General features: G+C 49.9%; 1 protein-coding gene across 2 annotated transcripts in view; it reads left to right on the forward strand.

Moving 5' to 3' along the window:
* Positions 1–570: 570 nt before the first annotated feature.
* LRP4 (LDL receptor related protein 4) overlaps positions 571–16,541 on the forward strand; it is a 57,190-nt gene continuing 41,219 nt past the window's right edge. For both annotated transcript variants that reach the window (XM_031653459.1, XM_031653460.1), the window contains exons 1-2: positions 571–862; positions 16,038–16,184. In XM_031653459.1, the coding sequence (XP_031509319.1) occupies positions 811–862; positions 16,038–16,184 (199 nt within the window). In that variant the 5' untranslated portion in view covers positions 571–810. The remainder of the gene's footprint in view (positions 863–16,037; positions 16,185–16,541) is intronic.

The raw sequence follows: 16,541 nt of genomic DNA on the forward strand, positions 1-16,541 counted from the left end.
GGAAATGAGTGAATGAAAAGAGGGGGTCGGTGAATTATTTAGCCCAAGAACAACGGTGCCTAGACCGGGGGAGGCGAGGGAGAAGACAATCTCAGAAAAGGAATTTTGACAGTGAGAACGCTAGTTAAGATACAGCACTCCAGGCCCCCTGATGTCCGTTGTTTGATGTCAATAAAGACCCAAGAGGATTATGCATCCGCAAGCCTTGCGTATTCGGAGACATCAATAAAGTCTGGACTTGGGGCGGGTAAGGGGGGCCGGGGTCACGTCCAGGCGACTTGGGTCAGCTCAGGTGCTCCTCTGAAGCATAGAGCTGGAGTGAGTGGGGGCGAGACTTGCCGCTAGGATAATTTTTTTTTTTTTTTTTAAGTTAGGGACATTCAAGCAGTAGTAATAGGGACAGGGAGGGGGCTCTCTCTCGGGCCAGGAATGTGGGGGCGGCCTGAGGAGGAGCGGGGCCCCGCGCAGGAGACGCCGGCGGGTGGGGTCGGGGGACCGGGGAGCCGAGGCCGAGGGCGGGAAGGGGCCGGGCCGGCGCTGGGGGCGGGCCCAGGCGCGGTGGCGGTGGCGGGGGCTGCGGCGCGGGGGGCGGGGCGGCCGGGCCCGGGACACCCCCTCCCGGTCCCCTGGCGGGGCAGCGTCGGCTCTGGCAGCACTGGAGGAGGCGGCGGCGTCCGGAGGGCGACTTGCGGGGCGCGCAGGCCGCCGTGCACCCGGGACGCTTCCCCCTCGGGGACCCTCCGCGGGCTTCTCCGCCGCGCCGTCCCGCGGGAGTCGGCGGGACCCCGGGCGGGCGGCGCGGGCGGCACCATGAGGCGGCAGTGGGTCGCGCTGCTGCTTGGCGCCCTGCTCTGCGCACACGGTAAGCGGCGCCCGCCGGGAAAGTTTGTCCCTGGGTCCGGCCGCTGCAGGACTCCCCTCCCGGTACCCGGACGGCGCGGGCTGGGGCCTGAGACCCCTCGCCCTCGCTCCTAGCCGTGGCCCTGGGGCTGTGTGCTGGGGAGTGGACCCGGAGCGGCCCCGCTCCAGCAGCCCGAGCGGGGGCATCAGCGGAGGCGCTCCAGCGGGCTCGGGTCTGGGCCGGGGCGCGGGTAAGGTCCGGGGCGTTCGTTTGCTCGCCCTCCCTCACTGCTCTTTTAAGAGCGGGGGCTGCTTCCCTTTAAGGTTAGGACGGGGGCTCTGTGTCCTTGGTGCGAATGAATGCGTGCGAAGAAAGGGAGGCGGGCGAAGAGGGTCGCTAAACCCATAAATTGTAAATAGCTCTCCTTCCTGGGGCTGGGGGCTCGGGCGGGTTGCGGAGAAGGGCCCCGGTGGAATCTGAGTACTTGGGCACCGGGATTCCTCTACTTGGAGAACAATTCCCGGACTCCAGGTCTTGCTCCCACCAAGGGACTCTGGGACACTGTTTGCTGGCAGCATCTCCCCTTGGCGGTGTTTCGGGGTCCCTCTCTTGGCTGCGGCCAGTCAACTTCCAGCCCTGGATCGTCCCCAGGGGAGGTGGTTGGAAAGGGGGAAGAGGAGAAATATAGGGGGGAAAACTGCTGGAAGGCTCCCGCAGATCTGCCCTGGCCGGGGCAGGGGGGCAGGGGGCGGGTATCCCTGAACCCCAGAAAGCAACCTCCCGGCCCGCGCGGCGGGGTCCGGGCCCTCAGGGGAGCTGGACGGCTGCAGCAGGACTCCTTGGTGCCCATACCCCCTGTTGTGTGTGACTAGGGCTCCGGTGGAATCGGCTTCTCCGCGGCCTCTTAACGACCCTGGGTGCACCCCGTGATTGAGCAGCTGCCTCTAGTTTGTGCCCAGAGATCAAAGAACTTTGATCTTTGAACCCCAGCCCTATTCACCCATCGCTATTCATCGTGGCGGGAGTTCCGAGGCTCCCCATTTTCCTCGCAGCCCCGATGTAGGGAGCTGGGGCTCAGAATGAAGGGGTCTGCAGATCCTGCCTGGCCTTGCACCGGTTCTTTCTTTCACGTAGGACAGCTCGTGTGGAAAAAGTCAGTGCAGATTTCGGAACTTGCCTGGCAGGGCGTGGAGGTGTCTGGGCACTCGTTTTAAAGATTGGTTTACCTCCCAAATCCAAAACAGAGTTTTCATGTCTGTTATTTAAACTACCTGTGGGTTTTAAGGGGCTTTTTCCGTGTCCTCTCCAGCCCGGACTGAGCCCTTTCTCTCTGAGGAGCGGTAGCCTGGCCGGCCCACGTTCCGCTCCGCTCTGCGCTCTCCCCTCCCCGGCTCTCTCCTGGATGGTTATTTGTAGCCTCTTTGGCGTGTTGGGACAGCGGCCCTACTGGGGTAGGAATGTAGCTGTTCTTCCCACCACATGGGCCCCTTAAAGGGACAGCTTTGCTTTTTGGGGGGTTTCCCCCTTCGGGTTGCAAGGGAAGGGGATGGAACTTTCCTCTCGGCCCCCTGGAGGAAGTTTTGAAAAAGATCAAGGGAAATGGCAAGGCACTGGGAAAAAAAAAAAATTAGGGTTAAAACGGATACCAACAAAGCCAGAGAGGAGATTGTCGCCTTCTGCCCTAGGGAAGGGGGAGCTGGAAGGTTCCGGGCTGAGACTGGCCAAGAAGATTTTACTGCTCCAGAGCTGTCAACGCTGCAAATATTACATGTGCATAGAGGAAGGGGGTGAGAATGGGGGGAGAGAACTGCGTATGTCTAATGTTTCACAGAAAAAGAATGGGAGGATTCGTGGTAACTCTTTTAGGCTTCTTCTTTTTTTTTTTTTTGGAGAGGGTGTCACTCTGTTGTCCAGGCTGGAGTGCAGTGGGGCAATCATAGCTCACTACAACCTCGACCTCCCAAGCTCAAGTGATCTTGTCATCTCAGCCTCCTGAGTAACTGGGACTACAGGCATGCACCACCGCACCCTACAAATTTTTGGGTTTTTTTCTAGAGATGGGGTTTCACCATGTTGCCAAGGCTGGTCTCCAACTCCTGGACTCAAGCGATCCACCTGCCTCAGCCTCCCAAAGTGCTGATATTACAGGTGTGAGCCACAGTGTCCAGCCCAGGTTTCTTTTTAAGGAAAAAAGTTTAATAGAAATGTCTAAGCATGGAAAGCTTTATGTGCACATGTTTGTAAGGGTAGGCAGTGGGGTGAAGGTATGCACATCACCTGGCCTGATACTGAGCCACCCTCGGCGGTCTGGAGGGGTCAGATTCACAGTTCACCAGTGAGATTGAGCAGTTGCAGAGCCTGGAACCAGCACAACGAAAAAAAACAACCAAAAATACCACCAACACATCTTTTGTACTGACAATTCCAGGGGCTCAGGGAGACAGTAGTTGTGATAAATGTAGAGTAGATCCATTAGGCAGACCTGACCTCAGCAAGGCATGAATTAAAGACACTAAAGTTTGAGGTGACATTGGGAGGCTGAGACTAGCAGATCACTTGAGGCCAGGAGTTCAAGACCAGCCTGGCCAACATGGCGAAACCCTGTAATTTTGTAAAAATACAAAAATTAGCCGGGCATGGTGGTACATGCCTGTAGTCTCCAGCTACTTGAACGGGTGAGACGGTAGAATTGCTTGAACCTGGGAGGCAGAAGTTGCAATAAGCCAAGATCGCTCCACTGCACTCTAGCCTGGGCAACAGAGTGAGACTCTATCTCAATAAATACACAAAGTTTAAGGTGCTTATTTGGATGCTGGTAGTCCTTTGGGCTTTTCCTAGAGCGTATTGGTTTGGACTCAACCCACATAACTCTCCAACCTTAAAGATTTTGGAAGGAAACTTGATGGCTGGTAATAGCCCTTAGCATTTTCATCCTGAAGATTGAAGTAAAGGCATAGATGACAAGCATTGGAAGAGTGGAAACTGTGTTTGTTCTGGAGGTCTCATCCAGGTAAGGGAAATGTTAAAACTTCCTGCCTAGGTGTGCTTGGGTAGATAGAAGGTTGTATCTGAGAATAAGTGCAGAGCAATTGAGCTGAGACTGGTCTCCTTTCCATCTCGCTGTTGTCGTGACCATGGTTGTCATGGTGCTTGAGTGACCTTGTCCTTGATCTGTTGGACTTGTGAAACATACTTGGCTTGTCACTGATTTTGGATTTCCTCTTCTGTATCCTGATGAATATCAGATAACATCTTTTGGACTGGCACGTGGTATTAAGAATAACAGGTGCAAGGGAACCAAGTCTGGCCATGTCTGATACAGAGCACGTTGGGTATGTCCATCTTCTGGGCCAGCAAAGAACACAGGAGGTCACAGAAGACAGAGTGTTTTATAGCTCTTCGCTCACTCTTTCTGCTGATTAACTGCCAGTCTTAACTGTTAGAAGGAAAATGGGAGAAATTGTTTATGTTGCTGCCCCTTTAAAGAAAAAATAAATACTGAAGGTTCCTGAATAGGAACAGAATTTCAGGGACTACTTTAAGAAGTAGTCTTGTCTTTTCTATGATTGGGCAAAATTATGAGACAGTCTGTGCCCTTGGTCGACTGGGTCTGTTAGCCTGTTCCAGTCACGGTCTCTCTACATTCCTTGATGCAGCTTAGCCACGAGTTTTGTCACAGTTGCCTGGACATGGGGCATCTGGGCCCCAGACTATGTCTGGACTGCCATCTCCTCTTTAGCAGCGGGAGCCCTCCTCCCCTCCTCAGCCTGTGAGGATTCAGTGTCCCAGGGAAGACTCAGTGCTGACTGGTTAGCTGGCAGAGCCTGAGTTTGGCCTTATAAATAGTTCTGATGACTGCATGGGTTTGCCACTCTCACTCCGGCTTAGAGCTGGCAAGGATGAGTTCTTCCTCGCACAATCGGGAGCATTCCTCAAACTGGGCTCCACACCCATTCACTTGTTCATTCATTCAGCAAGCACACATATGTCAAGCATTAATATAATCACTGTATACGAAGCTCAGTAATTAAGAAGCACCCACAGACCTGGGTTTGAATCTTGGCTCTGGCAATTCTTGGTGACCCTGTGCAAAATCTCCCTTAACCTCAGGGTTGTTACCTGCAAAGGTGAGTAGGGTAGAGGAAGGAAAGTAGTAATAAATTATCACATAGGAATATCATAAAACTTATATGAGATAATAGCATGTTCAAACCATGCAGCACAGAGCTTGGCAACTACTGTGTTACTATAGAGCTAGATAAAAGCTGTAAGCAAAGTCAGGTAAGTGGATCAGAGATGATTCTTGGCTTTAGAACATGGGAGCCAGGTAAATAATTATGCTACCGTGTGCCGTGCTAAAATTGAGACTTACTCCTTCATTCATTGCAGCTGGTCTTTTGCTTGTCTCTTAAAGATCTGCCCCTTCTTTCTCCCCTTGAAAACGTGACAGAACCGAAGCATAGTTCCCACTTGTGCCCACTCCTAGAAAAGTGATCTACTAAGCTATAGCATCAGTCTAGGGGAACTCATGTCACCTTAGTTCTCTTGAGAGAGGTCTGGGGAAATGGAGCTTTTCCTCTGAGAGCTTCCTTTCTTAAGTGGTCAGGGATGCAGCCTAGCAACTTCTCCCCCTAAGATTCCTGTGACATGGGATGAGAGGGGCTGGCCAGGGACTCTTGTAGCTGGAACAGTTTAGAATTCCAAGCCCTCGCTCCCATTGGCCTGAGAAAGGAGTCAGGCTCCAGAGCTCATAAGGTAGTAATTGCCCCAATTTGGGAGCTGGGCTGTTATGGAGCCTTCGTAGCTACCCTTTTCAATCAGGAAGCCTGTCAGTGTGCAGGCCTAATTGATGTGGGTCTCCAGCCCCGAATGGCCCCCAACCCCCAGCTCCTCCACCTCAAAGTTTGACCTCTGTTGTCTCTTTTGTTTCTTCTTTTTAAGTTGGTGCCAGTGATGTGATGTTTTTGGGAGCTGCGGAAAGTTGACCGTAACCAAGAGCAGCTGTTAAAAAGAGCCAATTCTCTAGCTTCCTGGCGGTCGTTTGACTCCATTTTCTGTTGTGCATTTTTGATTTAGCAAGAAGCAAACATCCTAGGTGCCCTTGAGCGCCTCTTACGCCCATCTAAGCAGACTTCATCCTTTCACTGCTCGTAGATTCCCATGCTGGCTCACAGATAACTGTTAGCGCTCCCTGACGCCCTGTTTCCCCTGCAGAATAGGACTCCCCCATCATTCAGGTTCGAAAGAGGAGGGCAGGGGCGCTGCCTGGGACCCAACTGGGGAAAGCCTAGCTGGGACTTGGTGCAAGCCCTGACTTGGCCTATGGGAGCTCCCCCTCACCTCTGCAGAGCTGAGGATCAGAGCGGCAAGCAGAGCCGGAAACAAAAGACTGGGAGCAAACCTCCCATCTGGCTGAGAGGCAGTGACACAGAGGTGCTGCTGCATAATTTATCACCGGAGCCGGAGGTTTTCTGGAGCTGGGAAGCTCCTGGCTCTAGGCAGTGCCTTTTTGCAGGAGAGGTACGCTCCCTCTGTCTGGGTGTAGGGCGAAGCAGGTACAGGGAGGGGTATCGGGAGAGACACCTGATTAGCATGTGAAATAAAGAAGCTGCAAGGTTGTAAGTGCCTCCAGGGATCTCTCCAAGCTCGGCAGCTCCACTTCCTGTCACGCCTGGGGGGAGGTGGGGAGGGGTAGCCCTCTAAGTGTTCCCTTCCTATGTTCCCGTGGCCCCAGCCTTGGAGCTGGCCTGCAACCACGTGCCAGCATGGATGAGTACAAGAGACAGCTTCTCTGTTGAGTTGACTGTAGCCTCCTTCTAACCAAGTGGACAGGCCAGGTTATGACATCCACAAGCCTAGCAAATAGGAAAGGGGAGCCCCAGGCTTTCCACCTTCCGGCCCTGGGCAGTTTAAACAAGAAGTTTCAACTACAGGCTCTGAAAGCCAGTAAAAGCCAACAACTCTACAATGTATCTTCCCCAAATGAGAATTTCTGCGCTTCTAGGAATAATCTCCTCCAATGACAATTTTTGCAAATTGTGGGAAGTGTGGATTTACAAACTGGGATATGCGGTCTAAAAAATCCAAATATATTTCTGGAGCAGTTAGCATTTTTGAGAGCTTTGCTGTGTCCCTGGCACTGTGATAAGCATTTAGTATATGATATCACATTTATCCCTCACAATATCCTTATGAGGTAGGTACCATTAGATTCCTGTCTTACATTGGCCAGGTGTGGCGGCTCACGCCTATAATCTCAGCACTTTGGGAGGCTGGAGTGGGTGGATTACTTGAGGTCAGGAGTTCGAGACCAGCCTGGCCAACATGGTGAAACCCCATGTCTACTAAAAATACAAAAATTAGCTGATGTGGTGGCACATGTCCGTAGTCTCAGCTACTCAGGAGACTGAGGCTGAGGTGGGAGAATCGCTTGAACCTGGGAGGCAGAGGTTGCAGTGAGCCAAGATTGTGCCACTGCTCTCTAGGCTGAGCGACAGAGCAAGACTCCATCTCAAAAAAACAAAAACAAAAAACAGATTCCCATCTTACAGATGGGAAACAGGCTTAGAGCAGTTTGCTCTCATACAAGTAGTGAGTAACTGAACCAGGATTTGAACCCAGAGTCTAAGCTGTTAACCCCCAATCCCATGCTACCTCTCGAAATAGAATATTTTCAAGCCAGGCTATCCCAGAAGATCTAGGTTGGGAAGGTCTGTATTTCACCTTGGATTGACCTCTCCTCTCTGTTTTCAGACATCTCCTTCTCAGGGAGTCTCAATGCATAAGGAATTACTTCTCAGGTGCTTTTTGAGGGAGAGAGACTTTATTTACTTTTTTTTTTTTTTTAAAAAAAACAGGGTCTCACTCTATTGCCAAGGCTGGAGTGCAGTGGCATGATCATAGCTCACTGTAGCCTTGAACTCATGGGCTCAGAAGAAGCGAGAGACTTTAGAAGGCTTCCAGAAAATGTGGTTTGTTGCTCCCTGAGCAACCACAAACAAATGTAGTTTGTTACTGTGTGGACTTTCTGATTTGAGATGCAGGGGGAGAGGAAAGCAATATTTTGAGCAGCGCTTCACAGAGCACAGCCATGTTTGAGCCCTGTTGGATTTGTGAAATCTGTTGACAGCTTCCAGGTAGGGCAGGTAGAATTTTGAGGATCTATACCAAGACAGCCTGGCATTGGCTACATTACTGGGTTGAGAGAGAGGACATATCCAGATGAAGATAATGGGATTAGTACAAATAACAAGAACAACAATAACAGCTGTCTAGTATGAACTTCATATGTATTATCTCATTTAGACCTCTTAGCAACCCTATGAAATAGATACTGTTGTTACTCCTGATTTACAACAGTGGAAACAAATCCATTTCTTAATTGCTTTAGGTTCTGGATTCTCTCTCCTGTCCTTGGCTCCTCAGAATTAGTTGGTGATAAATTAGCCAAGGATCTGCCGGGTGTGGTGGCTCATGCCTGTAATCCCAGTGCTTTGGGAGGCCGAGACAGGCGGTTCACTTGAGGCCAGGAGTTCGAGACCAGCCTGGTCAACATGGAGAAACCCTGTCTGTACTCTAAAAATACAAAAGTTAGCCGGGTGTGGTGGTACATGCCTGTAGTCTCAGCTACCTGGGAGGCTGAGGCAGGAGAATGGCTTGAACCCGGGAGACGGAGGTTGCAGTGAGCTGAGATTGTGCCACTGCACTCCAGCCTGGGTGACAGAGCAAGACTCCATCTCAAAAAAAAAAAAAAAAAAAAGGCAAGGATAAAGGATACCATGTGCCTCAAGCTCTTCCAGAGAAAGGCAGTAAAGCAAGACTGTGGTTATTCATGCCACCAACTTAACCCATGGGGGGTGGTACTGCTGCCTGGTACATGGTAGGGTTTTCAAACATCTCAAGTCCTAAAATAGCAGGTCTTAATCATGGAGTGGTTGGATGTGACAGTTCTGGGGTAAGCCAAATCTTTAATAGTAATAGCAAGAGCTATTATTTATTGAGCACATAGTATGTGCCAGGCAGTAATGCTAAGTCCTTTTTATGAATTAACTAATTTATTTCTCATAACTTCCCTGTAAGGTACGGGCTTTTATTGTCCCAATTTTCCTGATGAGAAAATTAGATAGAAAGAGATTAAATAACTGCCCAGGGTCAGACAGCTAGGAACTAGCAGAGTCAGGATTTTTATCCTGGGAAGTTTTGTTCCTGTGTGCTTAACATTATGTTCTTCTGCCTCATAACTTTGGAGGCTAACCATTAAGGACTTCTTTTCTATATGTAACAGTAGCAAGAGAGGGCTGATCTTGCTTGGACCTGTAATCACGTGCCTGATAGTGTCCCTTTTGAAACGACCCACTGAGGAGAAGACTGCACCTGGTAGATTTTCCAAACCAACCAAGTTAAGCTGGCCTCTAGGGATCAGGGGAATAAGAGGGACCATGGGACAGAAATAAGTAGAGTCATGGCGTGTCCGTTTTACAGCTGGATAATACAGCTGGTGAAAGAACTCTTGTAGGAGAAAGGAGTAAACAAAACCTGGATAGGACTAAGAGGCTGCCTTGCAAAGGAAAAGATACGTGTTCTCTTGGGTACTGGTTAGGTAGGAAATAGCTACTTTTATTTATGATATTCTGAGTCCCTTTTCCTTTGACTCCAGCTTTCATAAGATTTTAAAGGAGTGTTTCATTCATTCATTCATTCAACAAACTTGTATTTACTGCTGCCAGTGGATAAAAGGAGAGAGGCATATGCTAACATGCTTTAGCATATTATAAATGAATGGTGATTCCTCCTTTTCTCGTTGTAATCCTAATACCTTCCACACCGGGGTAGCCACCAGACTCCAGAACACTCACAGGGCATTCCTTAAGCCTTCTCATCTCTGGTTCAACTTGAAAAAGCTGCTCTGTAGCTGTGTGTAGTCACGGTCTACCCATGTGCCTCCACATGACAGGTGTGGTCCACCTTCAGCTGTGCATTCTGTGGAATGGTGGAGAGCAGCGCCTCTCAACACTTGAGTGTGCATCGGTGTCACCTGGAAAGCTTATTGAAAGTCCAGACTCTGAGATCACACTAAGAGAAGAATACTAGTTTAAGTATCAGAATGGGGCTGCCATCCTGGCTCTCCCACATACCTCATGACCTTGGCCAAAGCAGGTGCCCTTACATGTTGAATAGGCCCTGCAGTCATTGCTCAGGGTTATTGTAATGATTCAATGAGAATGCAAGTGCATATGCAAAAGTAGCTTGCACACTAAAGAGAAATTGCAAAGTATAATTATTTGTTATCAGAAGCACTGTTCCTTCCTGGACCAACAACACTCCAGTGCTGATTCAAAAGTGCTGGGATGCCAGACTTTCCCCGCTTCATTACTTTACCTTCAGGCGAGGGAAATAAGTCTTTACCTTAGCAGTAACCAGAAAGAGGTCACTGTGTGAGACCCATAAACTCACTGCATATTTGCTATTGGAGAACACATAAAAGAGAAGGACCCAGAAGTTGTAAATTCCCCCTTTTGACCTTGGGGTTTTGGAGATTCTCGCAAGAGTAATACCATTTATTGGGAAGCAGTATAATCACCTGCCTGGGTGTGAATGCTGGCCTCAACCCTTAGTACTTGTGCAATCTATCTACAGACTTAACCTTTCTGTGGTTCATTGTCCCCAGCTGTAAAGTGGTGATAATATTAGGTTGGCGCAAAAGTAATTGCGATTTTTGTCATTAAAAGTAATGGCAAAAACCACAATTGCTTTTGCGTCAACCTAATAACACTACCACCTCCAAGGGTTGTTGAGAGCCTTCCGTGATGTCGCATACGAAAAGTACTTAGTAAAGTACTCGGAGGGCACCTGGTAAGTGTTTAATAAATGATGGCGCCGGGCACAGTGGCTCACACCTGTAATCCCAGCACTTTGGGAGGCTGAGGTGGGCGGATCATGAGGTCAGGAGTTCAAGACCAGCCTGGCCAACATGGTGAATCCCCGTCTCTACTAAAACTACAAAAATTGGCCAAGCGCACTGATGGGCACCTGTAATCCCAGCTACTCAGTAGGCTGAGGCAGGAGAACTGCTTCCCAGGAGGCGGAGGTTGCAGTGAGCCAAGATCGCGCCACTGTACTCCAGCCTGGGCAACAGAGCAAGACTCCATCTTGGAAAAAAAAAAATGATGGTTGTATTATTATGAAGCTTTATCTGTGTGTTAGCCCTGTGCTAAGCAGTTCATATGGGTTAATCTTTACAAAGCCCTTTGAGGTAGAACTATTCATATTCCCATTTTATGGATGAGGAAACTGAGGCCTGGAGGGATTAACTTGCTCAAAGTTGTAGAATTTGTGGTAGAACCAATATTTGAAGCTTCGTCTCTCTGACTCTAGAATCTCTGTTGTCTGCTACTGAGTTAGGGTGTCTTGTATACCAGATGGATGTTCCCTTCTTTCCTTTATATCGGGGTGTCCAGTCTTTTGGCTTCCCTGGGCTGCATTGGAAGAAGGATTGTCTTGGGCCACACATAAAATACATGAACATTAACAACAGCTGATGAGCTAAGGAAAAAAGAAATCGCAAATAATCTCATGTTTTAAGGAAGTTTACAAATTTGTGTTGGGCCGCATTCAAAGCCGTCCTGGGCCATGCAAGTCACAGGTTAGACAAGCTTGCTTTACATGAAAACAGTGAGAAATTGGTAAGGTGGCGGGAGTGGGAGAGATGAGATGTAAAAGGTAAGATTTTAGTTCACCTCTAGAGAAAAATCCTATGAGCACATTAACATATATCCCAAAAGCTGGATAGCTTCATGATCAAAGATGCCTTGCAGAGAGACCTTTTCCATGGTGAATCGCATTAGGTGGAGGGGCTAGAGCCCAGGCCCCTGGAGGCTAAGGGAGCTTGCAGTGCGGCTGGCAGCTTTCAAGGCCAGAGCATAGCAGAGTGTTCTAATTCAACACTTCTTAAAATGAAGGCTGCATTTTGCCACCCACAGTCATTTGTTTTCTTTCTTCACTCACCATTCTTTTCCTTAAAAAGGGTTAAAAGCTGCCTTTATGATCACAGCCAGGACTTGAGTGAAAAGGCAGAATTCCACCTCTGAGGACCCCAAAGGGACAGCAGTTGTCCAGAAGAGCTGGCTTTTTGGAGTATAATGTGTCTGTTTACTGTATGAATGCCCAAGTCAAGCGTTTGCCTGACCGGTGGCTGCCCGCCCTTCACTGCAGCGGATGCTGAGATGTTGATTTGACATGCAGGAAGTCAAGGCCCTTCAACTGCCTGCAACTAACTTGATGCCCACCGATGGAATGCTTTGTTCCTAAAGTCTGCGCGGGGAACTCAGGACTTCTGTTATCACTCAGCCAAAGGCGGGGGTGGGGCCCTAAAGAAACAAAAGAGCTTAAGGTTCTTCCCTACCGGTAGCTTTTTCATTTGCACGCAGCCCCAGGACTCTTCTACACTTGCTCTATTCTGGTACTCCAATTTTTAATATCAAAGCCTTTTGGAAAAATTTAACCCCCACGGCCCCACATCTACATACCCCTGCATCCGCACACCCCAGCCTCCATTATTGAACATCTTTGGTGTGCCAAGGCACGAGGTTAGTTTTTTCCACCTTTATTTTCTTGTCTAATCTTTGTTGCTTTTTTTTTTTTTGAGACAGAGTCTCGCTGTGTTGCCCAGGCTACAGTGCAGTGGCGTGATCTCTGCTCACTGCAACCTCTGCCTCCGGGATTCAAGCAATTCTTTTGCTTCAGCCTCCCCGGTAGCTGGGACTACAGGCGTGCACCACCATGCCCAACTAATTTTTATATTTTTAGTAGAGACAGGTTTTCACCATGTTGGCCAAGCTGGTCTCAAACTCCTGACCTCAAGCCCACCTCAGCCTCCCAAAATGCTAGGATTACAGGTGTGAGCCACCAGGTTCAGCTCCTTGTGGCTTTTTTACAAACAAGAAAACTGAAGCTTAGGGAGCTATGTGACTTGCACAAGGTCACCTGGCTGGTCGATGGAACCCAAGTCTGTCTGCTCCAGGTCCAGTGCATTGTCCTCTGCCCAACCTCCTCCTCCAATTCCCCCCCTCCACCCGCCCCATCTTCCTCTCTGTCCTTATCACACCTTTCATCCTGAACTCCCCTCTGGTACATCCCCACTCCGTACTGTGTGTGGTTAGCAGCATTTCTCAACCTCTATTGATGTTTTGGGCCAGATAATTCTTTGTCACAGGGGCCTGTCTGCACGTTATAGAATTTTTTTTTTTTTTTTTTTTTTTTGAGGCAGAGTTTCGCTCCTGTTGCCCAGGCTGGAGAGAAATGGCACGATCTCAGCTTACCGCAACCTCTGCCTCCGGGGTTCAAGTGATTCTCCTGCCTAAGCCTCCCAAGTAGCTGGGATTACAGGTGCCCACCACCACACCTGGCTAATGTTTGTATTTTTAGTAGAGATGGGGGTTTCACCACGTTGGCCATGCTGGTCTTGAACTCCTGACCTCAGGTGATCCGCCCACCTGGGCCTCCCAAAGTGCTGGGATTGCAGGCATGTAATCCTGTATAGAATTATACAGTTATAGAATCTTTAGCAGCATCCCTAGCTTCCACCCACCAGATGTCAGTAAGCACCACCAAGCATGACAACCAAAAATGTCTCCAAACATTGCTAAATGTCCTCCAGGGGACAAAATATCCCCAGTTGAGATCCACTGATTTAGCCTTATCCTTTTTCTCACCATGATACCCCAGGAAGGGGATCTGTGTACTGGGGAGCCCCATCACATGGAGTGGGATTAAACATCTTTGCTGTTCAGTCCAGCTAGAGTTCACCAAAAGGGTGCCTGTAGCTGTGCTGAGCCCGTCATAGTACTGAAGTTCCTCAGGCTGTGTTGTCCAGGATCTGAGTGAGAAAAGCCCTCCTCCCTTCTCAGAGTTCTCAGGCCAGAAAGGATGGAGTGGGGGCAGGAGCAGCTGGGTCTTTTAGTGCTTCCTGGGGAAGAATCCTCTACCCTGCATTTGCAGAGAGACCCGAAGAGACAGGAGCACTGGGCTCGGAGCAAGGCCTTCCTGTGAGGTCTAGAGACACTGCACCTCACAACTGGACCTCACTTGGCTTCCGCAGGAAATCCTGCATCTTTTTTTTTTTTTTTTTGAGACAAGGTCTCACTTTGTCACCATGACTGGAGTGCAGTGATGAGATCATGGCTCACTGCAGCCTCAACCTCCTGGGCTCAAGTGATCCTCCCACATCAGGCTCCCAAGTAGCTGAGAGTACAGGCGTCCACCACCATGTCTGGCTAACTTTTGTAAATTTCTTTTCTGTAGAGACAGGGTTTCACCATGTTGCCCAGGCTGGTCTCAAAACTGTTATGCTCAAGGGACCCACCACCTCAGTCTCTCAAAGTGCTGATATTACAGGCGTGAGCCACCGCGCCCAGCCCAATCCCGCATCTTTTCTAGGGCAGCTGATTCCCATAGCATGTGGAGGGAGAGGGCCAGGCCTCAGTTGAGAATCTGGTGAAAGCTGTGATTCCTTACACAGAAACGTACATTATACCTGTAGCATCAGGGATTCACAGATCCCAAAAGCCAGCCAGGCAGCCATCCATCCATCCATTCATCCATCCATCTGTCTATCCATCCATCCATCCATCCATCCATCCATCCATCCATCCTTCGCAGGCTAGGAAGTTCTACCTTATGCTCACACTTACTCTTGGGGTTGAAATGGAGAGGGAAAGTTCTAGAGCTCTCTCCCTGCTTTTGGAGGGCATGGCAGCACACCTTTTTATCCCAGGCCCTGAGCCCTAGACTAGGCCAAGGAATTGTAATGTGAGACAAGGATGTACATCAAGGAGATGAGCTGAGAGAGAAAAGCTGGACCAGGTACAGAGTATAGGAGGAAGGGTGACAATTTCGAGCTGACTCTTTCTGTGTTTCAGCCCAGACTGAGGGCAGGGCCCAGCTGAGGGGAGGAAGAGGAGAAGAAAGGAAGCGGGAGAGATGAGCCATGCACTGCGGCCCCTCCTTCCCCAGCTGCGAGCAGAGCAGCCCAGCGGGTTGGATGAATGCTGGGAGGGGGGAGAGTGACCCTGGCAGAACCCTTTGTTCCAGCTGAGGCTGGAGCAGGGCACTGAGCCATTCACACGCCATCCCAGGGCATCCTGCTGGGCACGCTGGGGAGGGGGCACAGCAGCCGGTCATGGGACTTGGCCAGGCAGATAGCTCGATGCTCAATAGGGAAGCCCAGCTGTGTGCTACTGAAGCCGGGGGAGGGGCTGCATCTGCCAGCCTTCCTCAAGGCTGTGGCCTGTGCCACAGACAGGAAGGCCCTGGCAGGTCCCAGTTCCTCTGCCCTGAGGTGGCCTTGGGGACTCATAGCAGCCCACCCTGCTTCCTGCTCCCCTGTGTGGATTCCTTATCTTAAAGAGGCTCCAGCATTTTAATTACACCATTAGTTCTTGCCCTCCCTGGCCAATATCCCAGGGTCTGGTCCAGGACAGAGGCAGAGCATCCGTATCTCAACCTAGTTTTGGTGAGAAGGATATGGAAACCTCTCAACATCACCCCTTCTGTCCCTTGTTCCTTTTCTTCAAGAGCACCAAACCTCTGAGTGGCATTATTTGTTATTTTGGGTTGTTTTTTTTTTTTCTTTTTTGAGACAAGGTCTTGCTCTGTTGCACCAGCTGGAGTGCAGTGGTGTGATCATAGCTCACTGCAGCCTTGACCTCCCAGGCTCAAGCAATCCTCCCACCTCAGCCTCCCAAGTAGCTGGGACTACAGGCACATGCCACTACCCCCAGCTAATTTTTTAGTTTTTTGTAGAAACAAGGTCTCACTATGTTGCCCAGGCTAGTCTCGAACTTCTGGGCTCAATCAATCCTCCAATCTCAGCCCCTCAAAGTGCTGTGATACAGGTATGAGCCACTGTGCCTAGCCTAGGTGGCATCATCTGTCTCTGGGCCCTTAGAGGTGCTATGCAAAAAAGCCCTGTCATAGAGGGGGTCACCTGGACTCTTTGTAAGCCCAAAGTCAGAGGGTATCTTCTGGATTGTTTATGCCCTGGAGCAGGCATCGTTTTACCGCCTGCATCTCCCTTGAAGTGTCACTGTGACTCTCCCGGCGACAGTGCCCCTTAACTAGGCCCCTCTACCTTCCCCTTGGAATGGGCTTTGGTTGAGTGGGAGCTGAGCCCTCACTGATTCCTCTTCCCTCTGCCCAGGCCTGGCCAGCAGCCCCGAGTGTGCTTGTGGTCGGAGCCACTTCACATGTGCAGTGAGTGCTCTTGGCGAGTGTACCTGCATCCCTGCCCAGTGGCAGTGTGATGGAGACAACGACTGCGGGGACCACAGCGATGAGGACGGATGTAGTAAGTACCTCCCCAGAGGCAGTGGGAGGTGGTGGAGAGGGACCCGGGGGTAGGGGGCAAGGACAAGGCTGATGGAGGGTTCTCGGCATCAACTGTGTTGGACTCTTGCAAGCTTAATAGATACTGACATTTGGGTAGTTTCTTCACTCTATATGGCTCTAACTCTCCTGTGTTTCTTTTTGTTGGTTCATGCATATATGTCCAAGAAAACAAACTTGAAAACAAGTATAAAAGAAGAGAACACACTTGAAACAACAGGGAGTTTCTTTAAATAGGTCTCTCTGTATTTATGTGAATATATGTTTGTGTATAGGTACTGCATATTTGTGCATCTTAAAATTTATATACTATACACAA

The sequence above is a fragment of the Papio anubis genome, chromosome 12 (assembly GCF_008728515.1).
Source record: "Papio anubis isolate 15944 chromosome 12, Panubis1.0, whole genome shotgun sequence".
Classification (NCBI taxonomy): domain Eukaryota; kingdom Metazoa; phylum Chordata; class Mammalia; order Primates; family Cercopithecidae; genus Papio; species Papio anubis.